The sequence below is a fragment of the Lacerta agilis genome, chromosome 10 (assembly GCF_009819535.1).
Source record: "Lacerta agilis isolate rLacAgi1 chromosome 10, rLacAgi1.pri, whole genome shotgun sequence".
Classification (NCBI taxonomy): Eukaryota; Metazoa; Chordata; class Lepidosauria; order Squamata; family Lacertidae; genus Lacerta; species Lacerta agilis.
The window spans coordinates 63303355-63328844 of record NC_046321.1 but is presented as its reverse complement, the minus strand read 5'-3'; the positions used below and the strand labels follow the sequence as shown (position 1 = coordinate 63328844).

The 25490-nt window shown below is 38.6% G+C and overlaps 2 protein-coding genes across 4 annotated transcripts in view; one reads left to right on the top strand and one right to left on the bottom strand.

Annotated features, from left to right (window-relative positions):
- HBP1 (HMG-box transcription factor 1) lies at positions 1–25401 on the top strand. Of its 2 annotated transcripts, none has more exons than XM_033161714.1 (11): positions 1–102; positions 12524–12716; positions 13824–14058; positions 15023–15155; positions 15902–16013; positions 16100–16212; positions 17148–17304; positions 19251–19395; positions 21123–21452; positions 23226–23367; positions 24342–25401. In XM_033161714.1, exons 1-11 carry the CDS (start codon positions 88–90, stop codon positions 24351–24353), a joined length of 1587 nt encoding a protein of 528 aa, XP_033017605.1. In that variant the 5' UTR covers positions 1–87; the 3' UTR covers positions 24354–25401. The 2 variants fall into 2 exon arrangements, with proteins under 2 accessions (XP_033017605.1, XP_033017606.1); XM_033161715.1 differs by having other exon boundaries at positions 30–102; positions 12528–12716.
- COG5 (component of oligomeric golgi complex 5) overlaps positions 17170–25490 on the bottom strand; it is a 151280-nt gene continuing 142959 nt past the window's right edge. Inside the window, exon 23 of one of the 2 annotated variants that reach the window (XM_033161710.1) lies at positions 17170–17287. The gene's annotated coding sequence lies outside the window, so the exon portion shown is untranslated. Of the gene's footprint in view, positions 17288–21651; positions 21716–25490 lie in introns of those variants that run through there. The other variant, XM_033161712.1, reaches the window with a different exon arrangement.

Sequence of the window (25490 nt, the reverse complement as noted above, 5' to 3'; positions counted from 1 at the left end):
AGTCCATAAAAAGGCGGGCGGGGCTTTCCCGAGAGAGAGAGAGAGAAAGAGAGGGCGGGGAAAGAGAAAGCTGAAGGGAGTCCTGTAATGGCGACGGGTTTGGTAAGTAGCAAGAAGTTTTTGAGCGAGCGTGAGGGGCGGTCAGGAAGGGAAGGAGGCGGACAGTTAGGGAACGAGTTGCTTTGGAGGGTTTTCTTTCTCGCCTGAGGGCCGTCGTGGTGTGGGGGGCAGAGGGGAAGCTTTTTGTTGGCGGTCACTTTGTGAGGTGCCGAAAAACGGCTGAGGAGAAAAGGAGGGGAGGAAGAAGAGGGGCACGACTCCGCGGGGGCAGGAGAGTCCCCCGCCAATACGGCAACGGACAAGCTGCCACAGGCGATGCGGGCGTGAGACCAGAGGAGAGTCCTTCTGTTTATTTTTTTATTTTTTCTTTTGCCCCCTCCGCCTCGCCCTGCGTGAAGAGAGCCGCTTGTTGATTTGGCCAGGTGAGGGGAACGGGCCATAGACGCCCGAGAGCGTTTGCCCCCCTCAGCTGTGGGGCGCGGGCCCCCTTCCCCGCCCCCACCAGAAGCCTCGTCCTGTTGTTACGCACTTCTGAATGAATGGGGCCTTTGGGCGCATGCGCCGTGTCCTGCGAGGAAAAAGTTTATAAACAAGAAGCAAGCAGGAGGGAGGGAGGGGGAAGCGCTCCTCTTCCAGGCAATGGGCCACGTGACCAGAGAGGGCGGAGGGAGAGCCGCTTTGGCAGCTCCCGAGGCTCCGCCCGGTTTTCGGCGCTCGGCTAAAGGGACCAATCGGCGCCCCGCGGCTCGTGCTCTCGCGCGTGACTCCCAACCGCCTCCCTCCCTTCTCGAGGGGCGCGTGACAGATACTTGGCGAACGGACTCCCCGCCCCCTCCTGTTCTTGTTTTGCGCAGATCCCGAGACGCTGCGCGCGGGTGGGGGGAGGAAGGAGCGGAGCTGACAGGGACAGAAATGCAGCAGGAGGAGTTAGCTGGATAATGGCTGGCCGCCCTTCCACTTTCTCGGCTTGTATAACACTGGGAAGCAGTGTCAATTAAGTAACCGCACAGCTGTATCCAGCGTCTCTCTTCTCACTTGTGCAAACTGTGCATGTTTCATAGAGTCGTAGAACAGCTGGGTTGGAAGGGGACCCCCATGGTCATCTTGTCCAACCTCCTTCAAATGCAGGAATCTCAACTAAAGCCTCTCCACGGCAGATGGCCATCCATCCTCTACTTTAGAACCTGTTTTTTTTTAATTTAAAAAACACTGTATTTTTGTGTCGTGAAGCATCCTCAGATCTATGGTTTTTTTGGGGGGGGTGGTATTCAGATTTAATGACGTTACTGTCAGAAAGTTCCTCCTCGTGTTTAGTCAGAATTTCCTTTCCTGTAACTTGAAGCCACTGTTTTGGGTCCTACCCTCTGGAGCAGGAGAAATTAAGGTTGCTCCATCTTCCATGTGACAGCCGCTTAGATATTTGAAGATGGCTGTCATATCTCCTCTCAAAGTCCTTATCACCAGACTAAACATACCCAACACCCTCAACTGTTCCTCACAAGGCTTGGTTTCTATACCCTTGATAATCTTCATCACCCTCCTTTAACTTTGAGTTGCATGAAGATGGCAAGCCAAATAGGAGCCAGAGGGGGTGCACTAGGGCAAGCATGGCTGTAGGGAGGACCAGGGGGTCACTGGTGGCTACTGTTAACTCCTGCTGTGAAGATACCATTGTTTCTGCACTGCCCCCCCTTTCTTCCCACCCTTGACCTTTTTTTGGGGGGGGACACTGTGAACCCACCAACTGAGAAGAATCTTTGTTTCTGTGACTTGCCTTGTACTGCTTTGATGGTTGCTAGTGAATAAAGTGAGATAAGAGAAAGCTTTGTGGTGGTGGTTTGTTTGTTTTGTTTCTTTAAAATAAAGATGTGTGCACGTTACAGGGAGCGCTGTCCCGTGGCTGGCTCACTGAGATATGTCAAAGGTATCTTTGACAGCAGGATACTTGTTTTCAAATGCACTTGATTTCCTTGCCTGTTATGATTTTAAGCATGCATCATTTATGCAAGTTTCCAATAAGAACATGTGAAGCAATCTTAAGAGTGCATCTGTTGTTTGTTTATAACGTTGAATGAATTGAACACTGCCCAAAACTACCTGAAGTGAAATGCAACAGTTTTAAAAATACAGTGGATATCTTAAGATGAATAGAAATGTAAAATACAAGTTTATGGGAAGAGCCGCAACAGCAAGTAGTAATGCATCAGATGGTAATCTCATCTGCTAGCACACTGCACAACAGAGGTTGTACTCATCTGCAAGTTAAAGGTTTTAAAATATAAAGAGTTTTTATTTGTTGGCAGAACGCCATCAGGGAATTAGCCAAGCAGATCTTTGAGAAGGGTTTCTTACAGTGTATGGTCAGCAACATCTTTCTACACAGTAATCTTCACATTGTCATATTGTGTACTGGCATGTGAATCTCATTTTTTTTTAATTAAAGAAACAATATTCACTTGTTAATTCTTTTTTAGAAGATTCTTAGGAGGATGGTGGAAAAGCCATCTGGATGTTTATATAATGACTTACAAGTTATTAAGGGGACTTCCGATTTCACCGCGGCTGCAACGGGTGAGCTCCGACTGCAGTTGGCAAGTCGGGGTGTACGCCGGCCTGCGAGGGGGAACGTTAGGCTAAAACGACCCCCAGAAGGCTTGGAAGGAAGCCCAAGCTAAAGGAACTTCGGCAGTGCCATTTGGGATCCCGGCACCCCTCGCCAGAAAAACGGCTGAGGTGGGGGGGGACCAAGGCACAGAGAAGAACAACACGCAGACCGGCAGAAAGCCTCATGTTACCGAAGCAGCTACAAGACGGTGAAATTTCTATTTTTATATCAAAACTAACATAAAGTGGTGGCGGTGGGAAAGGATTGAAACAAAAGGGAAGAAGGGAGGAACGAGAACATAAAAAGGGGGAAAAAACCTCCCGCAGAGTGAACTGTAGTAAAAGGAAAAAGGGAGAGAAAATAAGCAGCGGAGGGGAAAATAACGCTACCACAAAATAAACAGGAAAACAGAAGAATAGAAGGAATATAAAGAGAACGTATAGAAGTCACTCAGACTGTAATTAACTCTGTTAAAAGCACACTAACCGAAACGGACTTGAAGCCAAACGAAGCAGAGTGGTGCAGGCAGTTGGCGATTGGGAAAGAAGAACGTGAAGCAGCCGCTCTGAAATAAAACGCAGATCTCTGAAGGGAAGGCAAGGACAAGGGAAAAAGGATCGCTGTGGGGGAAAGGAGGAGGACAAAGCAAAAAAGATGGCGACGAGGGTCTGAAAAAGCTGAGCTTCCACCAAGAAGAAGGAAGTAACAGAGACAAAGAGCGGAAGCAAGCTAGAGAAAGGAGGACACTGGTGGACTGGAAATAAAGAACACAGCGACACCCACTGGACAGAGAAGGAAAGACAACTGGAAAATAATTTGAAAGCGAAAAGAGGGACATCTGGTGGCTGGGAAAAAGAACGCGAAATGTCTTATGGAACCAGGAAACAGACTGGAATTGCAGGTCAACAACAACAAAGAAGAAACTCAGGTTTGGAGCAGGAAATGGACTTAAGAGAACTCATTGTGAGCCTGAAGGGGGACATTGGGGAAATGAAAAAAGATCTGGATGAAAAAATTAATACAATCGATGGGAAATTAGAAAATTTAGAGACTACAATGAAAAAAAATGAAAAGGAAAACGAAGAAATAAAGGAGAAATTATCAGAAGTCCTGGAAGGAATGAAGGAGACAGATAAAAAAGTGCAAGAATTAAAGAACAAGAATCAGCAAATGGAAGAGATGGTGAAAAAAGCCAGTAAAGAACAAAGAGAATACAGAAAAGAAATAGATAGACTGAAAAAGGAGCTGGAAGAACAAAAAGCAATCCAGGAAGCCACTGCGGATGCTCTTTCAATGATACAGATGCAGATTAAAGAGAAGACCTTGAGATTTAGAAACATCCCAGAGGAGGAGAAGGAAGATATATGGAAGAAAATGATTGACATTTTAGCAAAGTGGTTGCATCTGCAAGAAAAAGATATAATTGAACAGACAGAGAAAATCTTCAGGGTGAATTCAAGAAAAGCTAAAATGAACAAATGGCCAGCAGATTGCATTATCGAATTCACATCGAGTTGGATGAGAGATAAAATTCTTCAAACAAAGAGCAAGAACAAATTAATGATTGACGAAAAAGAAATAATAATTATGAAAGAGGTCCCACCGAGGCTGAGAAAAAAGAGACAGCAATTCCAATTTTTAACAAAAGCGCTAAGTACAAAATCAATATCCTTTAGATGGGAATATCCAGTGGGGATGTCCTTCAACTTTAAAGGAAAAAGAAGACGATTTGAGACATTTGAGGAAGCAGACATATTCTGGAGGAAATATCGTGATGAGCTGGGAGGAGGAAAAGGCGAAGGAAGAATAGAGGAAAGGAAAAAGGGAGAACTATCGGAGGAGGAGGAAGAAGTCCAGCAAAGGGTGGAAGGATAAAGAACTATAACAGGGGTAATAACCAGACCAATAACAAATATAAACTCATTTCTTTCACTTACACAGAAACCTGAAAGCCTTTCAATTGACCTTTAAAGAAAAAGAAAAAAAAGGAAATTTTTTTCCCCTTTTTTTCCTTTTTTTTTTTTTAATTAATAAAGAATGAAATTCAAATTGTTATCATGGAATGTAAATGGTTTAAATAATAGGAGGAAAAGACAGAAAATAGAACGCATCTTAGATAAACAAAAGTGGGATTTAATATGTCTGCAAGAGACTCATGTTAATAGGAAACATAAAAGAATACTGGTCAAACCAAAGCTAGGGGAGGAGTTCATCTCATCTGATGTAAGGAAAAGGAGGGGGGTTGTAATATATGTTAAAAGCAAGTATGAACCCAAATCATTATATGTAGATGAAGAAGGGAGGATAGTGATCATTAAAATAATATTAGAAGGAGAATCAATTGTAGTTGTTGGAATTTACGGGCCAAACAACGGGAAATCTGAGTTTTACGCCAAAGTAAGATCTCTGCTAATGGAATATATGGACATGAATATTATTCTGCTGGGGGATTTGAACGGAGTAATGGAACCGGAATTAGATAGATTGCAGAAAGGGACGGGGAGAAATGATGGGAAGTTACCAAAAAGCTTTGTGGAAATGGTGAAAATTCTTGATTTGGTTGATATATGGAGAGACAAACACCCTGTTGAAAAAGAATTTACTTACTTCTCAGAACCCAACGATTCTCATAGTAGAATCGATGGAATATGGGTAACCAAAGACATGACAATAAATACAGAGAAAGCAGAAATACTACCCAAAACACTTACTGACCATAACCCAGTATCATTAATACTTAAAGAAAAAGAGGAGAAAAGGAGCAAAAGGTGGAGAATGAATGTTTTTTTGCTAAAAAATCAAGGTGTAATTCAGGGAGCTAAAAGACTGATGAAAGAATATTTTGAAAACAACTGGAAGAAAGGGATAAATGTGAAAACAGTGTGGGATGCTGGGAAAGCAGTTGCAAGGGGATACTTTATACAACAAAATTCAATAATACATAAGAATAAAGAAAATAAGAAAAAGGAATTATTGAAAGAAATTAGGAGGAAAGAAAAATTAGCATACATGAGTAAAAATAAGGAGAGATTAAAAGAAGAAATTAAAATATTGAGAACAGAATATAATAGAATCATAGAACAAGAGGTTGAGCAACAAATTAAATTCTGGAAATATAGGAATTTTGAGTGGGCAAATAAACCAGGCAAGGTACTTGCCTGGCAATTAAAAAAACGAAAAAGTGAAAAATTAATAAACAAAATAAAAATAGGAGAAAGAACAATAAAGGATGCAGTAGAAATCAAAAAAGAATTCGGAGAATATTATAAAAAATTATATCAGGAGGATGAAGTCTCAACAGAGGAGATAGAGAAATATATAAAAGAAAACAAATTAACAAAAATAGCAGAAGAAGATTATAAATCACTTAATGAACCAATATCAACCATAGAAATCAAAGAAATAATTCAAAAGACTAAAATAGGAAAATCCCCAGGCCCGGATGGCATACCATCAGAATATTATAAAGAAATGATAGAAGAAATAGTTGAACCATTAAAAGAAGTGATAGAGGAAGCACTAGAGAAGGGGAACATTCCAGACTCTTGGACCCAGGCATACATAACACTCTTACCAAAACAAGGTACGGATCTAGAATCAATTTCAAATTATAGGCCCATCTCTCTATTAAATGCTGATTATAAAATATATGCAGGATTATTGGCTAATAGGTTAAAAAAAATAATAGGGAAAATAGTACACAAGAATCAGGCTGGTTTTGTACAGGGAAGGCAGATAAAAGATAATATAAGAAATATAATAGATATAATAGAATATCTTCAAATCAGAACCGATAAGCAAGCGGCACTGATCTCAATTGATGCCGAAAAAGCATTTGACAAAATTTCATGGGAATTTATGGGGAAATTGATTGAAGAAATGAATTTAGGAGAAAATTTCCAAAAAGGTATTAATGCAATATATAATAAACAAAAGGCACAAATCATAATTAATGGAGAGATGGGGGAAGAGATCAATATATTCAAAGGTACAAGACAAGGATGCCCTCTATCCCCAATGTTATTTATAATAGTATTAGAGACATTACTCGAGAAAATAAGATCAGACAATCAAATTAGAGGTATAGCAGTGGGTGTTAAAAGATACAAGCTGAGAGCTTACGCGGACGATATCATGATTACAACAGAAAATCCCTTACAGTGTGTACCCAGAATATTAGAGTGCATAAATGAATACGGTAGATTAGCAGGTTTCAAATTAAACTATGGGAAAACAAAAGTATTAGTGAAGAACATGAAAGAAAAAGATAAAGCGGAATTACAAGAAATTACAGGATTGGGCATTCAAAAAAAATTAAGATATTTGGGAATTAACATAACGACAAATACTATGGATTTAATTAATGAAAATTATGGGAAAGTATGGAAAGAAGTAAAAAACGATTTACAAGTATGGGACAAATTAAATTTATCATTACTAGGGAGAATATCAGTAATAAAAATGAATATATTACCTAAGATGATGTTTTTATTTCAATGTATCCCAATATTAGGAGGAGAAAAATGCTTTAAAAATTGGAAAAAAGATTTGGCAAATTTCATTTGGTCAGGGAAAAAACCAAGAATAAAGTACAAAATCATGATTGATAAGAAAGAAAGAGGAGGATTTAGCCTCCCCGATTTAGAATTATATCACGATGCGGTGGGCCTGACCTGGCTGAAAGAATGGATTAAACTAGACGATTCAGACGTATTGGACCTAGAAGGAGTGGAAACGAGATTTGGATGGCATGCCTATCTAGTGGACGAAAAAGCAAAAGTGCATAAAGGTTTTTTGGGGCATATAATTAGGAAATCTATTTACAAAATTTGGGAAAAACACAAAAGAATCCTAGAGCCCAAAATACCATGGTGGGCATCGCCGGCAGAGATAGTCGCAGTTAAAAAATGGAACATGAAAGAAAATTGGGTCACTTATAAAGATGTATTAGAAGAAGAAAATGCTGTATTAAAGTTAAAAGATTATGAAGAAATAAAGGCATATATTACAGACTGGTTTCAGTACACCCAAATTAAATACAGATTACAAAAAGATAAAAAAATAGGATTTGAAAAAGGAACTTCTAAATTTAGCAAATATTTATTACAAGAAACTTCAAAAAATATATCCAAATTATATAATTTGTTGTTAGAATGGGAGACAAAGGATGAATTAGTTAAAGAATCAATGATTAAATGGGCAATAGATATTGGAAAGAATATTATGTTAGAGCAATGGGAAAAATTATGGAAAGAAGATATGAATTTTACTAGATGTAATATATTGAAAGAAAATTATTTGAAAATACAACACAGGTGGTACTTAACACCAGAAAAAATAGCCAAAATAAATAAAAACTGCGGAGATGTCTGCTGGCGGTGCAATGCAGGAAAAGGCACTATGATACACATATGGTGGAATTGCCCCAACATAGTCCGATTTTGGGAAACTGTATATAACGAGATGAAAAGAATGTTTAAATACTCTTTTAAAAAAACACCAGAAGGTTTCCTACTGGGAATAGTACCAGACAGTTTAAAGAAGGAAGATAAAACATTATACTTATATGCAACAGTAGCCGCAAGGTTACTGATAGCAAAAAATTGGAAAAGTGGAGCAATCCCAACAAAAACAGAATGGCTCGCCAAACTTCTAGAATATCACAATATGTCTAAAATAATGGAAGAAATTGGAAGGACCACAAAAGAAAGGGCAGACAAAGATTGGAAAGCGTTCAGAGGATACTTGAAAAATTATGTTGAAAAGTCAAATCTCCTATTATAATGAACAAGTTCCGTTACAACTATTGGATATTAAATAAGTTAGACAACAAAGGGGAACTGTAAATAAACGAGAAATTGGAATAATAGTGTGTTAGAAGAAAGAAAGAGGAGAAACAGAAAGAAATTATAGCTGAGTTGACTGGAAGTCATGCACAGGGTGGGGTGTGGGGTGTTGGAAGGTGGTGGGTAGAGTGTGATGAAGATAAGGAAAGTATGATGGAGTGTTTGGTTTTTAAGATGTTGAAAAATGTATGTAGGTTGTGTATGTTTTGTCGGAAATATGTGTATGTATTATAATTTGAAACATTAAAATAAAGCATTTTTATTTAAAAAAAAAAACAAGTTATTAAGGATGAAAACAGCATGAGGAAAGTAAAAAAAATAAATCCTACTTGTATGCCTTACTTGCATTTTTCTGTCTCAATCTGGTATTGTTTTTCTCTAGTGGATGAGTTCAGTTTCTTCTGTAGTTCTGTGCACACCTGTATATTGCTTTTCCATCAGTCTACTCTGATTACTGACTAGTGGAGAGCTTGGTTCTATATCCAGCCAGCACGTGGCTCTTGAGCCCCTTCCACGGACCATTTTGTTAAATGGGTGGGGTTGCCCACTTATCAGTCAGATGATATCAAGTGACCCCACAATCCTCATTACAGTATAGGCAGCAAATGACTGCACTATGGAATTCTGTAAGAATGAGTGGAATAGCTCTATTGTTACTTAAAAAAAACCTTTTCCTTATGGGTAATTTCTGGGGGCAAATTTTGAATCACAAAGTGGAGGGGGACAAGATACAATTCTGCAGGGACTCAGTTTGGCTCTTTGGCCTACTAGTTAGCTTTCTTTCTCTGAAAGGCAAAACGATATGCTAGTGAGACCTAAAACAGAATGTTGCAGTATGGAGTGTTCCTGCTCAGGTTCTAGCCAGCCATGTCCTCTTCTAGGATACACCATTCCATTTCCCTTCTCCCTCACTTGGGATTCTGTGCTGTTTAGTATGTTCACTCGTCCTCATTGTTTTAAGTTGTGTTTTTTGCCCCCTTAGGGTTTTTTCCTAAATATTTTTTCTATCTTTCTTTTTAACAAGTCCTGGAATTCCCCTGCACATGTTCCCTCTTATTTCTTAGAAGCCCATTTTGGCTACAGTGTGGTTGGCACTCACCAGCTGACTTCGTTGTTAGGAGTGATGTTGGGATATGGGTTTAAGTTGTGTGTTTATTCAATAGCTTGAAGTTGGCAAATTTTATCTTCCAGAGGTTTTTTGTATAAATTATGGCTGAATCTTGCTGTTTAAAGACTTAATTCTGTATTTCAAGATGCATAAAGGAAACTGTTTACGCATGTTTGTTTGTTTGTTGCTCTTCTGCCTTGGTTTTAATTTGTAAATTACCCATTGCTATCTTACATATGCAAAGACCTGATGGCTGGCTTTTATTATTACTCAGAGTAACAAGTTATTGCCTTAGAAGGGTGTGTCATTTTAGGGAGTGAAACTTAATTTTTGCAAATTTCTTCAGTGAGCAGTCTTAAAAATATATTTTTGGGTGTGAGGAATTCAAATCTGCCATTATTTTTGTTACTGGACAACATTTAGCTTGGTAAAGCTATGTTTGATTATAAAACACATAAACTACTCTCAGAAAACCAAATAATTTTAATTTTACCTTCTGAAAATGTTAAGTAGTGCTGTAAAATTTTTAGTTTATCTGCCTAAAACATCCTACTAACCATACATTACCTTGAAATCATAAAACAACATTAGAAAGTAATGACATCAGTTAATAAGAAATTTAAACAACAAGTTTCATCAAGTCTTGCTTTTATTCATTCTTGGATATCAACCATTGACTTGCTTCTTGGTCTCTAATATAGCCCTCACTTTTCTCATGTGTATACCCTGCCTGCTGCCTCTGTGACTTGTTTCTCACACCTCTCTATAAGACTGAGCATGACAGGGCCACTGTGGAACCTACATTGGCTTTTCAGTAAACGTTTTTACTTCTGCTGTAGTAAGTTTACATGCCAAAGGAGGTTCATACACCTCGCCAGACCAGTCTCTCTTGTCAACTCCCAACAGGGATGAAGCACTGGGATTTATGGAAGGTGTCTTCCTCGGACATACAGGAAGATCTCCCAGTGTGTAATAATCTCTGCCCCTCAAGTCAACATCTGACCACAAAAGTGTCTGGATTATTATTTTGCTGAATACATACTATCCTGCATGCTTGGTGGTTGGCCAAGCAGCATCCACTACAGCCTTCTTTTGCAGCCTAACTCACCACAGCTGAAACTCGTGGTCTTTTTCAGTGATCAAGCTAGCATCCATAAAGGCAGCAGTAGTTATGGCAGCTGTGGCAACAGGCCAACACCATAGCTGATGCTTTGCATAGCAACATTATGTATTTCTAATGTGTTGCACTTTTTTAAAAAAATTAGAAGTGGAAGGTGTACTTGGTTTTCCAAATGTCAAATAATGACTACCATCATTTCCATATTGGGCATCAATGAGGGTGACAAAAGAACTGTTTGCTCAGTCCCACTTGTCAAGCATTCAGGGTGGATTTGATTTAAACCAAACTGATTTAAATCACGATTTAAATCACTAGTCAGTGATCAAAAAAATCTGATTTAAATTTTAAAAAATCATTTTTTTTATTTAAGTGCACCCTGAGCCTTACTGACCAGTGATTTACCGTATTTTTCACTCCATAAGACGCACCCTTTTCCTCCTAAAATTAAGGGGAAATATCTGTGCATCTTATGGAGCGAATGGTGGTCCCTGGATCCGAATTGCCCAGGGGCCAAAAGCAGGTAGTGCTTTTTATTTTACAAAGAGAAAAAGGGGTGTTGAAAGGACCCCGCTCAGCAGCTGATCAGCAAGAGATTGGGAGAGAGATAAGAGTCCCGGCTCCCTTTCAGCCCCGCCCTCCATTGTTGAATGTGCTGCAGAGGGAGGTTGTTTGTTTCCCCAGCGACATGTGACTGGCTAATTAGATTATCTGTCTGGAAACTGTAGAAATGGCTCCATTTCCTTCAGAAGCTGCAGAAATGTGAGTTGAACCCCATAAAAATGGGGCTTTTCCCCCTTTGCAAAAGGAGCTTTGCTTTTCTCCCTTTGCAAAAAAGCTGCAAAACTTTTAGCTGATCCTCAGAAAAACAGGGCTTTTCCCTTTGCAAAAAAGCTGCAAAACTTTTAGCTGATCCTCAAAAAAACAGGGCTTTTAGAGGAGGAAAACCAGAAATTTTTTTCCCTGGGTTTCCTCCTCTAAAAATGAGGTGCACCCTATGGAGCGAAAAAATACGGTAAATCGTGATTTAAATCAGTTTGATTTAAATCAAATCCACCCTGCAAGCATTTTAGGGTAAATGTCAGTTGCATGACTGACTGTTGGGCAGTTTCTGACATCCTCACCACAAGTCTCTGCTAGTTCCAATTAGGTTGCTCATATGTATGTATGTATGTATGTATGTATGCATGCATGCATGCATGTCCCCAGCCTTGTTCTCTGTTTAGAAGCCATTGTAGGTCAATTCCCTATGGTTAGGATGGTAGTAGTAGTAGAATTATAGAGTTTGAAGGGACCCTGAGGACCATCTAGTCCAACCCGCTGCAATGTAGGAATATGTAGCTGTCCCTTATGGGGATCAAACCAGCAACCTTGGTGTTATCAGCACTGAGCTAGCACTGATGTTTTTAACACACTGATGAAGATTCTTCAACCTGTGAAAGAAGCAAAATGTTCCCTTTTCTGCCTCAAATTCGGAGAAATTGAATTTAGTTAGAATAGCTCTCTTACTATAAAATACATACCATTCCATCATTTTAACAGATGAATGAAACATATTGTTAGCATGGTTGTATAAGAATCATGCTGAGATGTTACATTTGATTAATTGTGTACTAGTCTATGTATAACAATAATGCCAGGCAAGAGTTAGATAGGAGTCCTGGAGACATTTTAATTGGCAATTTTTTTTATAGAGTTGGGGATGATAGATCTTGGTAACCCATCTTCATGCAGTTGTAACTGTAGCTAAGTGACTTAATGCATGTAATTTTCTCATTCTGCTTAAGTCAGATAATTTGAAGCATCCTACCATGGTTTGGGAAGTTAAGACTAATCAGATGCCTAATGCAGTGCAAAAACTCCTATTAGTGGTGGACAAGAGAACTTCAAGGATGAACGAATCATTGGAATTACTGAAGTGTAATGAGAACCTCCCATCTTCTCCTGGATATGCATCTTGTGATGAGCACATGGAGCTTGGTAAATACTACTCTGGCTTTCTTAAAATAAACTGAGTATGCATTTGTGTTACACAATGAGATTCATATAGCATTCATTGGGTACTATCCAATCGTATGTAGAGTTGAGAGTGGGACTCATTTAGCCCAGATACTTTGACCAAGATCATATTGTGTCTATGCAAGGGAATTGTGCAAACTTGCTGAATTTTTATTTTTGTATTCCCTTGAATGACTTGATTCTATGCCAGAAAAACAAATGTTTTTTGAAACTCCCTTCAGTTTGCCACGGAGGGAAGGAGCATTGTCAGCTTGAAACTGCAGAGAATGCTGTAATAATAGCAACATGAATGTGCTGGAAGTTGGCCACAATTGGTGGATGTCTTCTGCTTCTTTGCTGATGCCATATGATTTCCTCATTTTTGAGAAAACTGTTCCCAAAGGGCGACAATATACCTTTCACTAGATGAAAATACCAAGATAAGGTTTGTTGCAAAGACTCCGGGCATTGCCAAATCCAAAATATTCTAAATAATATAATATCCTATTTGAGGAACTTGCACATGAAGCTCCACCTCTGTCAATATCTGCTCCAGTTATGCAAATATGAGGTGGTGCACAAATGTTGGGTTGAGTTCTTCACTGCTTGATACTGTGTGTTCAGTGTAGTTTTTATGAAGGGATCCTCCAGAAACATACCAAGTTGCTTGCTCTGGAGACTCCTGTGTTTAAACATAAAACTCAGATGGGACAGTTCAGAACATACATATTTCATCCTCCATTTCCACTCCTGCTGGCATAATTTGAAAATCCCTATCTTACAGGGGATAAGGAGTGTCAAAATCCCAAACCGTGTCAGCAAAAGCCTTTCTAGAAACGTGAGACAATACTGGTGTAGTTAGAAGTGTGAGCTCCTTCCTCCCAGCTCAGGACTTTTCATGTTCCCGTTTTGGTGTGATGGTGCAGTGATGGGCCTTGAAGGTAGGAAATGGCCACGGACAATAGGCAATTTGACCCCCCCCCCCCGAATCATAATAGTCTGGGAGATCAACCTTAATTGACCTGTAGACCTTAGGTTGTGCTGGCCTAATTTGTAGGAATCAATCAGACCATGTGCTCTTCTTTGCAGATGATCTTCCTGAACTGCAGGCTGTTCACACTGATTCTACCCCACCTGCACTTTTCCAGCTGAGTGCTGATGTCTCGCATCAGGAATATTCAAGGCCTTCATGGAACCAGCATACCTCAAGCAGCAGTTCAGAAAATGCTTATACTTGTGAGAATGGCGTGAACTGGTTGACAGAATTGGCAAACATAGCTACTAGTCCACAGAGTCCTCTAATGCAGTGCTCTTTTTATAACAGGTGTGTAGATTCACATTTCTTACATTTCTATCCATTTTGTAGCTTGCAGCATTATTCATATTGTTTAAAAAGTTTTCTTTTGCAGTAAACTTTGGGATACTACCCTTTTACAACTGGAACCTCCGTGCATGGGTGGTTGTCTAAAGGCAGAGCAATTGTTTTAAACATGTAATAACATGAAACAAAAAATGTAATGGTAATTGCAGAGTCCCTGTTTTTAAAGTAGGCTGTTAACAATTATCACTTTTACTTGCTTAGCAGTTTATTGTTTAAATTTATTTTTTGCTTTTTCTATTTGTGTGCCACCCGGTCTACTTGCTTACGATCTAAATAAACCAAAATGTTGCTTGCTGTTGCTTTGGGCCCTTCAGTCACAGTTCTGTAGCTGAAAGGGTGGCAGGAGGTTGGAGCTTCTAGGCTGCCCTGCCCTGTAGAACACTGTAGCTAAAGGATTGATTCTCCATTGTGTTCCCTAGCTATAGCCTGGAATAAGGAGGTCTTCAAGGAGCTTACTAAGTTTATTCCCCAGCCCTCCTTTCTTTGTAGCAATGAGCATTTGGTGGACTACTTGCTGTGTTGCTCTTTTCCATCTATGTGTTTTGGTAACTGGGGGGCAGAATGCCGTGGTGTGATAATAGTAAAAAATCTGATCACAGTATTTGTGATGAAACCAAGCACATCATAGAAATGTTAGCAGCCTCATGTTCTATTGCCAAATACGCTTAGCCAAAGAGAGAAAAGACCTCGAAGTTACAGAGTATAATTTATTGGCCAAACACGTTTAAATATTTTTATTTCTTCAGGAACCACTGATTTTGGTCTGTTCAAAGAAGCAACCAAGACATTACTATCTCAGAATTGTCTATAAATTACTCTTGGTGTACCTGCGATGCTTTCCCTTCTTTCCTTCCTTGAGCAATATCTGCTTAAATATATATATATATATTTAACAATTATTTCCTAGATCATCTCCTGTTCATCTAATAGCTACAAGCAAAAGTTTACATTCCTATGCACGTCCTCCACCAGAATCCTCTCAGAGTGACTCTGGTTTTCCTAAGCATCACATTGATGAAACACCTGTCAGACATGAAAGGGTGAGCTTTGTTTATTGAACTAGCTAAAGACCAGATTAAAACTTTTTAGAAATTGAAATAGCTTTACTTTGCCAGCTGCTCATTTAGATTTTTTACTTGTGTAGTGTTGGTAGCAATCTTTGTGGTAGTGTACATAGCTTGAAGAGCTCACAATCCAAGGGAGGTACAGAATGAACTACAAAAGACCAAGCTTTATGATGTTCACTATTTTATGCTTGGCAAGTAGATTAAAACATGAGAGAAGTTGTGAAACAATACAGCAAAACACATGGAACATTGTCTTACTCATTTCTACTACTGTTTTGATTCTTAGGCCAATTAAAAACATACATGTTTAGCATCACTTACTTTTGAGAACAGGTGTCTTGGCAGTTTTCTGTTTGCCTTAATCATGTTTCAGGTGTCATTTTTGTCTAGCATCAGGGGGATACGCTAAGGTGGGATGAGCTTTGTGTGTGTGAGAGGGAGACAGACAGACAGACAAAAATGAGGAAAGTAGCATAGGAATGCTTAAATATGGAACTGGGTCTTTGGTTTGTGAAAGATATGTTCCATAATATAGTTGCTACAAATAGTCATATAAAAGAAGTAAAATGTAAGAATACTTGGGAAAAGACATGGCAGTGATTAAGTGAAATATAAGAAACCCCATGCAGCTTGGTTTTGCAAGAAACTGAAAAGTATTCATATGGTCCACCTAGAAAGATTTATTTAAAAACCTTTATGTGGCTTTGTTTTCTCAACAGACAACTAGTGAATCAGAGTCTGGAATTTTCTGTATGTCATCCCTGTCAGACGACGACGATCTAGGATGGTGCCACTCCTGGCCTCCAACTGTTTGGCATTGTTTCCTTAAAGGTAAAATGCCATATATTACATGGCAGGATTTAATAATTGGGTTTGTCATTTTGATGACACTAATTTTCTTTTTAATAAAACTTTAGGAACACGTTTATGCTTTCATAAAGGACGCAACAAGGAATGGGAGGATGCTGAAGATTTTGCTAGGTCCACAGCCTGTAAAAATGAAATGGATGATTCAGTGAGTACTTACAAAGTAAGTTTTTCTTTTCATATTCTTTTGTAATAATCACAGCAATTTATCAGCTGTTTGCCTGAGTTCATTTCTAAACGTTGCATGCTTTAAATCTCTTTAAAGATTTAAAGACAAACAGCAAAGGAAAGCATTTACATGCAGCCATCTTAATAGGATAGCCTGTGAGGAAGGGGTAGGAAGGTATGGTTGGCTACTTGGCTGCATATCCAGGAACAATGGCAGCTTGCTCAAGACAAACAGCTGATGCTAAATTATTTGGCGATGGTGCCAAAGGGAAAGTTTCCTTTTTTGAAGTACTGCTGCAAACTAGGCTGATTACCTATGAAGGAAATCCTGCCTGGCATGTGTAGCCCATTGTGGCTGATCATATATGTAGTAAACAAATCCAGTGACTAAGGTGAAATAAGAGGGACACGGGTGGCGCTGTGGTCTAAACCACAGAGCCTAGGGCTTGCCGATCAGAAGGTTGATGGTTCGAATCCCTGCGACGGGGTGAGCTCCCGTTGCTTAGTCCCAGCTCCTGCCAACCTAGCAGTTCGAAAGCATGTCAAAGTGCAAGTAGATAAATAGGTACCGCTCCGGCGGGAAGGTAAACGGTGTTTCCGTGTGCTGCTCTGGTTCGCCAGAAGCTGCTTAGTCATGCTGGCCACATGACTCAGAAGCTGTCTGCGGACAAACACTGGCTCCTCGGCCTGTAGAGTGAGATGAGTGCTGCAATCCCAGAGTCGTCAGCGACTGGACCTAATGATCAGGGGTACCTTCACCTTTTAAAGTGAAATAAATGTTAGTGGCTGAACCAGAAATATTGTGGGAAGCAGAAAGTGACTGTTTTTGCCAAGTAAATTACACACTCTTAGTTCTTTTAGGATGAGAGTAGTTTCAATGTCCATAGACTCATGTGTTCCTTGAATAACCAAAGCTCGCCTGTTCTACAGGGATATGGTTCTGATGGTTTGAAGTTGATATCACATGAAGAAAGTGTTTCATTTGGCGAGTCAGTTCTAAAATTGACTTTTGATCCTGGCACAGTGACAGATGGCTTGCTTACTGTAGAGTGTAGACTAGATCATCCTTTCTATGTTAAAAACAAAGGTAAGAAATTATTATAACTATTATAATGCATGTAGAACATCACTGTACAGTATATTCTGGTAATCCAGTCATCCTCTTATTGCCATAAACTGTCATAGTCTTTTAAAAAAATCATCTATTACCAAGACAAAACTTTCTTGATCTCTGCAGTTTCTTCTGTGTCTATGCAGAGCCTGTTTGGGAAGCTTCTAAAACTTCCATGTACATGCATCAAAGGGTGTGACTCCCACATCCTCCTTAATTCTTTCAACCTCCCAGCATTAGTACATTTAGGGAACACCTCTAGTACTAGAGACTTTTTTTCTGAGGAAAATAAAACCTTGTTCCAGCAGGCTTTTGGGAACTGTCAACTTTTAATGAAATGGCCACTGTCATACTGTTTTCATTATTTTCATTATAATTATTTGTATGGTTTTATCAGATTTTAAAATTAAAGCTAAGTTTCTAGCACTTCTTCTTTTTTATGGTAGCTGCCTTGAGTCCCTGCCAGGAAAAAAGGCGGGCTATAAATAAATATATAATAGCAGGCTTATGTTAAATGCAAATGCCTGCTGGAGAAGGAGGGCTGGAACTCTTCTGGCAGGTTCCAGCATGATAGATACCTATGTGTAAATTAAAGCGTTTGCTATCTCGCAATTTTTTGTAAAACAACCCAGCAGTGAAACTCATGTAGCATCCTAATGGTGAATACTTTGATTGCCATGATGTTATGCTGTAACGTTTGTTTGGTTTTTGCCATCTGAACTCCTTTATGTGCAGGCACAGCAAGTCCTAGGGTGCTGGAAAAGTTTGATATCTTCCATAATACTGAAAATCAACTGTTACCCTTGTATAGAATTTGAACAAATGAAAGCATTCAACTCCTGGGAAGAGCTTTATTTACCAAATAACCCCTGATCCTACTAAACTGAATTGTGCTCTGGGAAACAGTGCTGTTTGCATTTACTCCCAGACATTATTCAGTTGCCTCAGATTTCAGTAGGAGTTAAGCATGACTAACTTTAGATAACATCATACCCATGACTTTTTGGATATTGATATGGAGCAGAGGGAAAGCCATAAGCTCTTAATTGTGCAATATTTTCCTTGCTGAAAGTTGTGAAGTCCTGTTAGATTATCCATTCCTTTGGTGGTAGGATATGTTTAAAATAAACAAAAAAATGACGTGAACAATTTTTTTCCTGTTCTGAAGAAAATACTGAGATTCTAAAGCCTCTTTCTTCCCTTTCTCTACATATGTGGGGACTCCATGACACTTTGGGCAGGTTCCTTACATGTTTTATTTCTAATTGTAAAAAACCTAGGGAAACACTAAGGGTGCAATGCCCAGGGATCATAGGATATATTGGGTCTCCATCTCTGACATTAGAGACAAGAGATTCGATGTCACACTAGAGAAAGAAATTCTGTGTCAGATTTTGCCCCCACCCTGGTGCAGAAACCTCTTGATGCCCTAGCCCAGCCCAGAAGGGGGAATACTGAAACTGGTTCAAAGGTGTGTCAGGGAGGGTTGGAGAACAGCTTGGATCAAAAGCTGTCCTGATCCCACAACATGCTCCCAAACTCTGGAGAGATAGAGACCAGGTCAGTAATTGATCTAAATCTCTCTCGGTCATTGTTATCCCTTGTTCAAAATGGGAGGGAAACAGTGGAAGGGAAGAGAGATTGCAAAACAGATGAATGATGAGTGCAAGAGCATTCCTCTAACTCAGTTCTCCACTGTTGGTGAGAGCCTGGCAGATCTTTATCTGGTTGCTTAAAGTGCCTTCATATTCTTGACATTTGGATTCTAAATACATTTGCTAAGGAGGAAGCCACATTTAACACAGCGGGGCTTATTTCTGAGCAGACGTATATAGAATTGTGTTTCGTACCATTGGGACTTTAAATAAAGAGAATCTGAGTTGCTGGACTATTTATCTAATTCAAGGTTTTTTTCCATTCAGGATGGTCATCTTTTTATCCGAGCCTGACTGTGGTTCAGCATGGAATTCCATGTTGTGAAATGCACATTGGAGATACATGTCTACCTCCAGGACACCCTGATGCCATTAATTTCGATGATTCGGGTGTGTTTGATACATTCAAAAGGTAACGCTCTTAAAAATGGACAGTATTTTATTTTATTTTATTTTATTTCAGTTGCTTTTTGCTACCTTGAGCACTGATTTGTGGAAGAAAGACATATAAATATAACTGATGGATAGATAGATAGATAGACAGATAAATAGCATAAATATCAAGTTAACCATTTCTCCATGCTTTTCTTAGGTGTTACTAACAATTTGTTGGTTCCTTCTATTCCAGTTTAAACACACACAAAAAGCAGTCATGATGTTTCTCAGACTTTATGAATTTATTTTTCTTACAGTACCTTGAACAAGTAGCAGAAGCAGATGATGGCAATCTTAAATAAAACTGTGCAGTTATTTTTTTTTAAGAAGTTTTAGAATGCAGTTTAAATACAATATTGGATGTTATTTTTGAAAATGCTGGATACATGAACTATATTTTAGCAATTTGTTTTCTTTATTCATGGTTGACTATATATCATAGCTTTACCTGTAGTATCAATAAAAAAATCTATAGAATTATCAGTTTTCTTCCACTAGGGGGTAGAAAAAGACCAAGCCTTCAGTTAGAATGTGTGGCATGAATAAGAGATGAATTTACCTCTAATTGATACACTAAATGAGATGGAGAAAAAGATCCAGCAAATGGGAGCATTGCTAGGTGTTATTTGAGAATTGTGATGTTAAATTCTTGAGAATAATCTTTTGGAGAATATTCTCAAGAATATTCTGGATAATATTCTTGATTAATGTGAATATTAGAGAATTTTCATTTAAAATAGGAGAATATTCATTTTTATGCATTGAAAATTGTATACTTTTAATGTATTGAAAATGTTATAATTAGTTAATATACATGTTTATTCATGGGTACACTTGTTCAGATAGCAACCAAAACTGTACAGATAATTTTATTCAATGGGGCAATGCAGTGAATTCACATTCTTTGATTTCCCCCCCACCAAACTTGAAATTTCAACGTGAATGACTCATGTTAATCACTAAGCCTGCCACTAACTGTATATTTACCATCAAATTTGAATTCTAATTATGAAATGTAGCTTTTAAAGTAAAAGGGCAAAAAAACTCAGGTCCGCTACATGAGTGTGTTACTTAATAAGCATATCTACACGGTACAGAATTTTCAGTGCAACACTAATAAAATCAATATAAAGTTTAAAATAAATGCTATTATTTCCAGAAAATAAAACACAAATAATCAGTAATGACAAGTTCAGAATACAACATCAGAAATGCAAATTACTATCTGCTTAGACAAGTAAGGCAACACAAAATATATTTGAATTATAACTGATAAATTGTCACAAGGAATACATTTGTTTAAAAAATAGGCTTTAAGTAGCAAGTGTCAAATGTTTATAAATTTATATTGACAAGTCACCATCTTCGTCTTCACTGGTAACAGAGCTTTCACTTCCACACTGATCATCTGATCATAGAATGAAGTTGATGGTTGTGTAAAATCCCATGAGTTTGTTAGAAGCTGTGTTTTCTTCTCTTCTAGAAGTTTTAAGTTATTTACTAGATTTTTTAAATGTGGGTTGTAAAACTGGTTCTTAAATTAGAATTTACAGTTTGTGGAGAATAGTCTTTGGGGAATTTTCTAGCAGAGAATATTCTTATTCTCTGGTGAATATTCTCACTTCACATCACTATTTGACAGGAAATCTAGACTTCAAAAATAAAACCTGCAACTTATTTTTTAAACTGATATCTCCATTTCAGTTACGATTTTACACCGATGGATTCCTCTGCAGTTTATGTGCTAAGTAGTATGGCTCGCCAACGCCGTGCTTCTTTATCTTGTGGAGGATCAGGAAGCCAAGACTTTGAAAGATCAGAATGCAGTACAAACTGTGGACCTGCTCAGTCATCACAGATTTCACCCAATCCTTTGTATAGTAAAGCCAGCAAAAGCCACAGCTCAGGGACTGCTGCAAGTACTGTGAATGCCACTTCTCCCAACAAATGCAAAAGACCAATGAATGCCTTCATGCTTTTTGCCAAAAAGTACAGAGTAGAATATACTCAGATGTATCCAGGGAAAGATAACAGGTAAGAATATGTATGCTTCTGATTGTGATTTACATTTTAAGTGCAGAGAGTTCAGATGTGGGTTGCTGGCCTGATAAACTAAATATTATTTTCACTGGGGTCCTTCTAAATTGCTTTTGAAAATGATTCCGAAATGGAAACTTGCATATTGATGTGGTTTGATGTACAACAAATTGGTTAACATTTCCCCACAACCAAAGGTTGAGCACTGGGTTTGTAGAAGTGCTTAAAACTCAGTTTCCCGGTTTGCATCTCATTGGAAACTGTGGATTAACAAAGAAAGAAGTTTCCTCTAAAAGAGCAGAGAGTAAGAAGCACTCATCATTAAGGGACATTATGTCTGACTCAGGGCATGCTGCCATTGACAAAATTCACTATTACAGTGCTACCTACATTTTTGATGGATGGAATGGGAAGCAGGCGGGAACAAAATTATGACATGTGGCATAATTACCAAAAACTACGTGATTGCTTCGCTTATTAGTGTCTATTCCTGGCTAACTACATACTTCCATGATTATGGGGTGTGTTTAAAGATGTGGTTGCGAAAACCTCTCCTTTCCTTTCTTTTCTTCAATGGATGGCTAACCTCTGGTCCTCCAGCTGTTGCTGGGACTCTTTAATTCCCATCAGCCTGTCAGAATGGCCAGCAATGGAGGATGGTGGGAGTTGTGGTCCAGCAGCACTGGAGGGCCGTAGGTTAGCCATCCCTGCTTTAAATTGAGGTACACATGCTTTCAGTTAGGAAAGTGGTGCTCGAGCAAAGGGAACAGATCTCAAGATGCTTCATTTTAAGCATGTCTCAAAGTATGCATTATATAAATCAGGCATAGGCAAACTCTGCCCTCCAGATGTTTTGGGACTACAACTCCCATCACCCTTAGCTAACAGGACCAGTGGTCAGGGATGATGGGAGTTGTAGTCCTAAAACATCTGGAAGGCCGAGTTTGCCTATGCCTGATATAAATGCTAGGTGGTGTTATTGTCATGCATGGCAGAAATGTTATGTATCCTAGGCTGCAATCCTACAGACACTTAATCTGGGAGAAAGCAGCAAAGGAAGACTATAGCAAGACACACAACAAACTGGTGGTTGTATTTATGTTGAATTTCTTTATCAGTGTTTTCTTATATACTGTTATCAAAGTAGCCACCAGCAGTATGTTTTGGACACATCTTTATATGCCTAAAGCAAAGTACATACATACTCTTCCAAACTCTGCAACTTCGGACTGGCCCAATGTGAACTTTCAGACACATACTGACTTCATCCATTTTTTAAGATTAGTTGTCAGGATAAGTGGGATAAATATAAAGCACTTTGTTGTGTGAATTATGGTAATAGATGTCTAGTTGAAATGTATTTGTATTCAGCAATAGGAGATGCAAGCATAATAGGTATTAATTACATATGTTATCATGGCAAAAGTCTTAAATATTAAGGCCCTGTAATGAGGTGAATGCTTTGCTCTACCATCATCCATGCTTACAGAAAAATAAGTTTTCCAAATTTGACAAATTACTTAAATATCTTCAAAATCACCACTTTGAAAGATTGTCATGTAGGACTTCCTGCCTTTCAGTTAATTCAGTGTCACTGGATGATAAACAATTGACCCAGCTTGAACAAGGACATTATCTGTGAACACTTGAGTGTTTTCTTGTATATAATTTTTGTCCTGTGCTGTCATCAGAAAGGAAATGGATACTAGAAAATGTTACATGTGCTGCTGGATTCTTGCATTGACTATTTCCTAAATATTTCTCCTGCAGAGCCATAAGTGTGATACTTGGTGACAGGTGGAAAAAAATGAAAAATGAAGAAAGGCGGATGTACACATTAGAAGCCAAGGCCTTGGCTGAAGAACAAAAACGTTTAAATCCCGACTGCTGGAAACGGAAACGAACAAATTCAGTATGTTTTTCCTCTACTTTGACATTTTAGTGCACATCTTGGTGCTTGGGAATTCACGTAGAATATTTCAGAACTGCAGGGCACCCGTCCCTACATTCCCTGTGAAATTTGAAATGTAGCCCCATGTTTACCAGCAGGCTTTTCCTTTCATAGGGAATTGATTTGTCCATGTTCAAAGTTTCCCTTTTCATGATACTGTATGATAATGCACAAAAGGGGGGTTTAAAAAGTCTCTTGTTTTTTGCATTTCCTCGTGTAGATGGTAACATCTAAAGGTAGGGACAAGAATCTGTTTCTTACAGCAAATGTCTTAAGAAGGCAGTAAGAAAAGTGATCTGTGTATCATTATTCAAAAAGTCCTGCTTTCCCTGGCCATGTACCATAGTTTAGAAACCTGCTTAAAGAGCAGTATTTTGGCACTGACCAAGTACTCAGCCTTATGACAGTGCATCCATCATCCCCACTCTGCCCATCAATTTATTAAATTGATGCCAGCAATGCCTCCTGAAGCCAGAGCTAACAAAGAGAAAATTATTTCTGAGCAATAGGTGAAGCCTACACAGGACCATAGAAAGGCAGCGCCTTTTACATTCTGGTTTACATTCTGGGCAGGTTTTGAAACAACCTTACAAAGGGGGAAAGGAATGCTTCTCTGTAATTCTATAAGGAAGGTAACACTCATTTTGAGATAGGTGCTTTAAGGAAAACCAGTTGCAGAAAGCATTTATTATGGGCTGGAACCTTTTTAGACCAAATATTTATGTTGTAGGAAAGGAACCTGGATCCAGCACAATGCTTTTGGGTTAAATATATTAGCACAAGATCAACTGAAAGTTCTCCCAACAGGGTTGCCATTGGGTTTTTTTGTGTGTGTTTGTGCTGAAGCAGGTAATATACATGGTATATACTTCCATGTGCAAACTGAGTCTCACGCTCAGTGCATTCATCTTACTTTCTGGTTCTCATTTTTACAGGGTTCACAATAACATTAGATCGGAATTCTTCTACAAATACATAGTGGAAGAAGACTTGATGATCAAGAATTCATGATTTGTTGTGAAGGTGCGACCATAAAATACAGGCAGCATTGAGTTGTTAGGAATGAGAATTTGCTTATTACAGTAGAGCATTAAGAAAGCTAAAAACTATCAGCATTTTAAAACCAAATTGCCTTATTTTTCTTCCAAACTACATATGTCTATCAGGTGTAATAGGCTTGAAAATGGATATCCTGTGGTGCTAAATAATAGTAGGAAGAGGAGCTTTGTATAAATGTTTATTTTTTAAAAAATGCAAAAAAGGGGAATTTTAAATATGTAACCTGTTTATACATTGATTCTTATTGCTGATTAATATGTATTGCACAAACTATGTAATTAACTACAAATCTGGGAGCTGGGATTTTCTGACATAATATATGAACTTCTCGTTTGCCCAGTGCCAACAAGTTACCAGAATGTGTGGCAAAGTGATAGGAAGTGTATATACTATATGTAGCAAAATTGTTATCTTTTTGGGAAGATAACACATTTATAAATTATTTGAGATGTGATCTCTTCCCAGCGAGAATAAAAAGGATTGCAGAATTGCCAGGGCTGTCGATAAGGGCCCAGGATTAAATTCGTTACTTGCATTGCATTATCCCAAAAGAATGGTGCTTCTGTGGTGTCACCATTTTATTCTTAAAGGGGTTTTTATTGTGGGGGGGGGGGCGCGTTCCTATGCTGCATATTTTAAAGATTTTATTTTGCCATAAGACATCTTTTATGGTGGGGACAAACTTTTGCACTTACTGTAGGTGCAACATTTGCACTTTACTGTTTCCCCTCCATCTATCTAAAAGTAGAGCAAATATGTTAGATTTATGGCTACTTTTGCTGTGAACATTACAACATAGCTTTTAATGTTACTAAATAAAAGAGTGTGTTTCTGTTTAAGAATCACAACAATAAATTTCAGCACCTGACATGTCTATGATGTTGCTCCTATGATTTTGCACACTATATTCATGTATTTCAAATAAATTTGTAAAATATATTGTCTAGTATTATGTTCATAAAATGTACATCAAATGAGTTGTGACTAAATGCCATTACCCATCTATATGATTGCTACATAGGAGG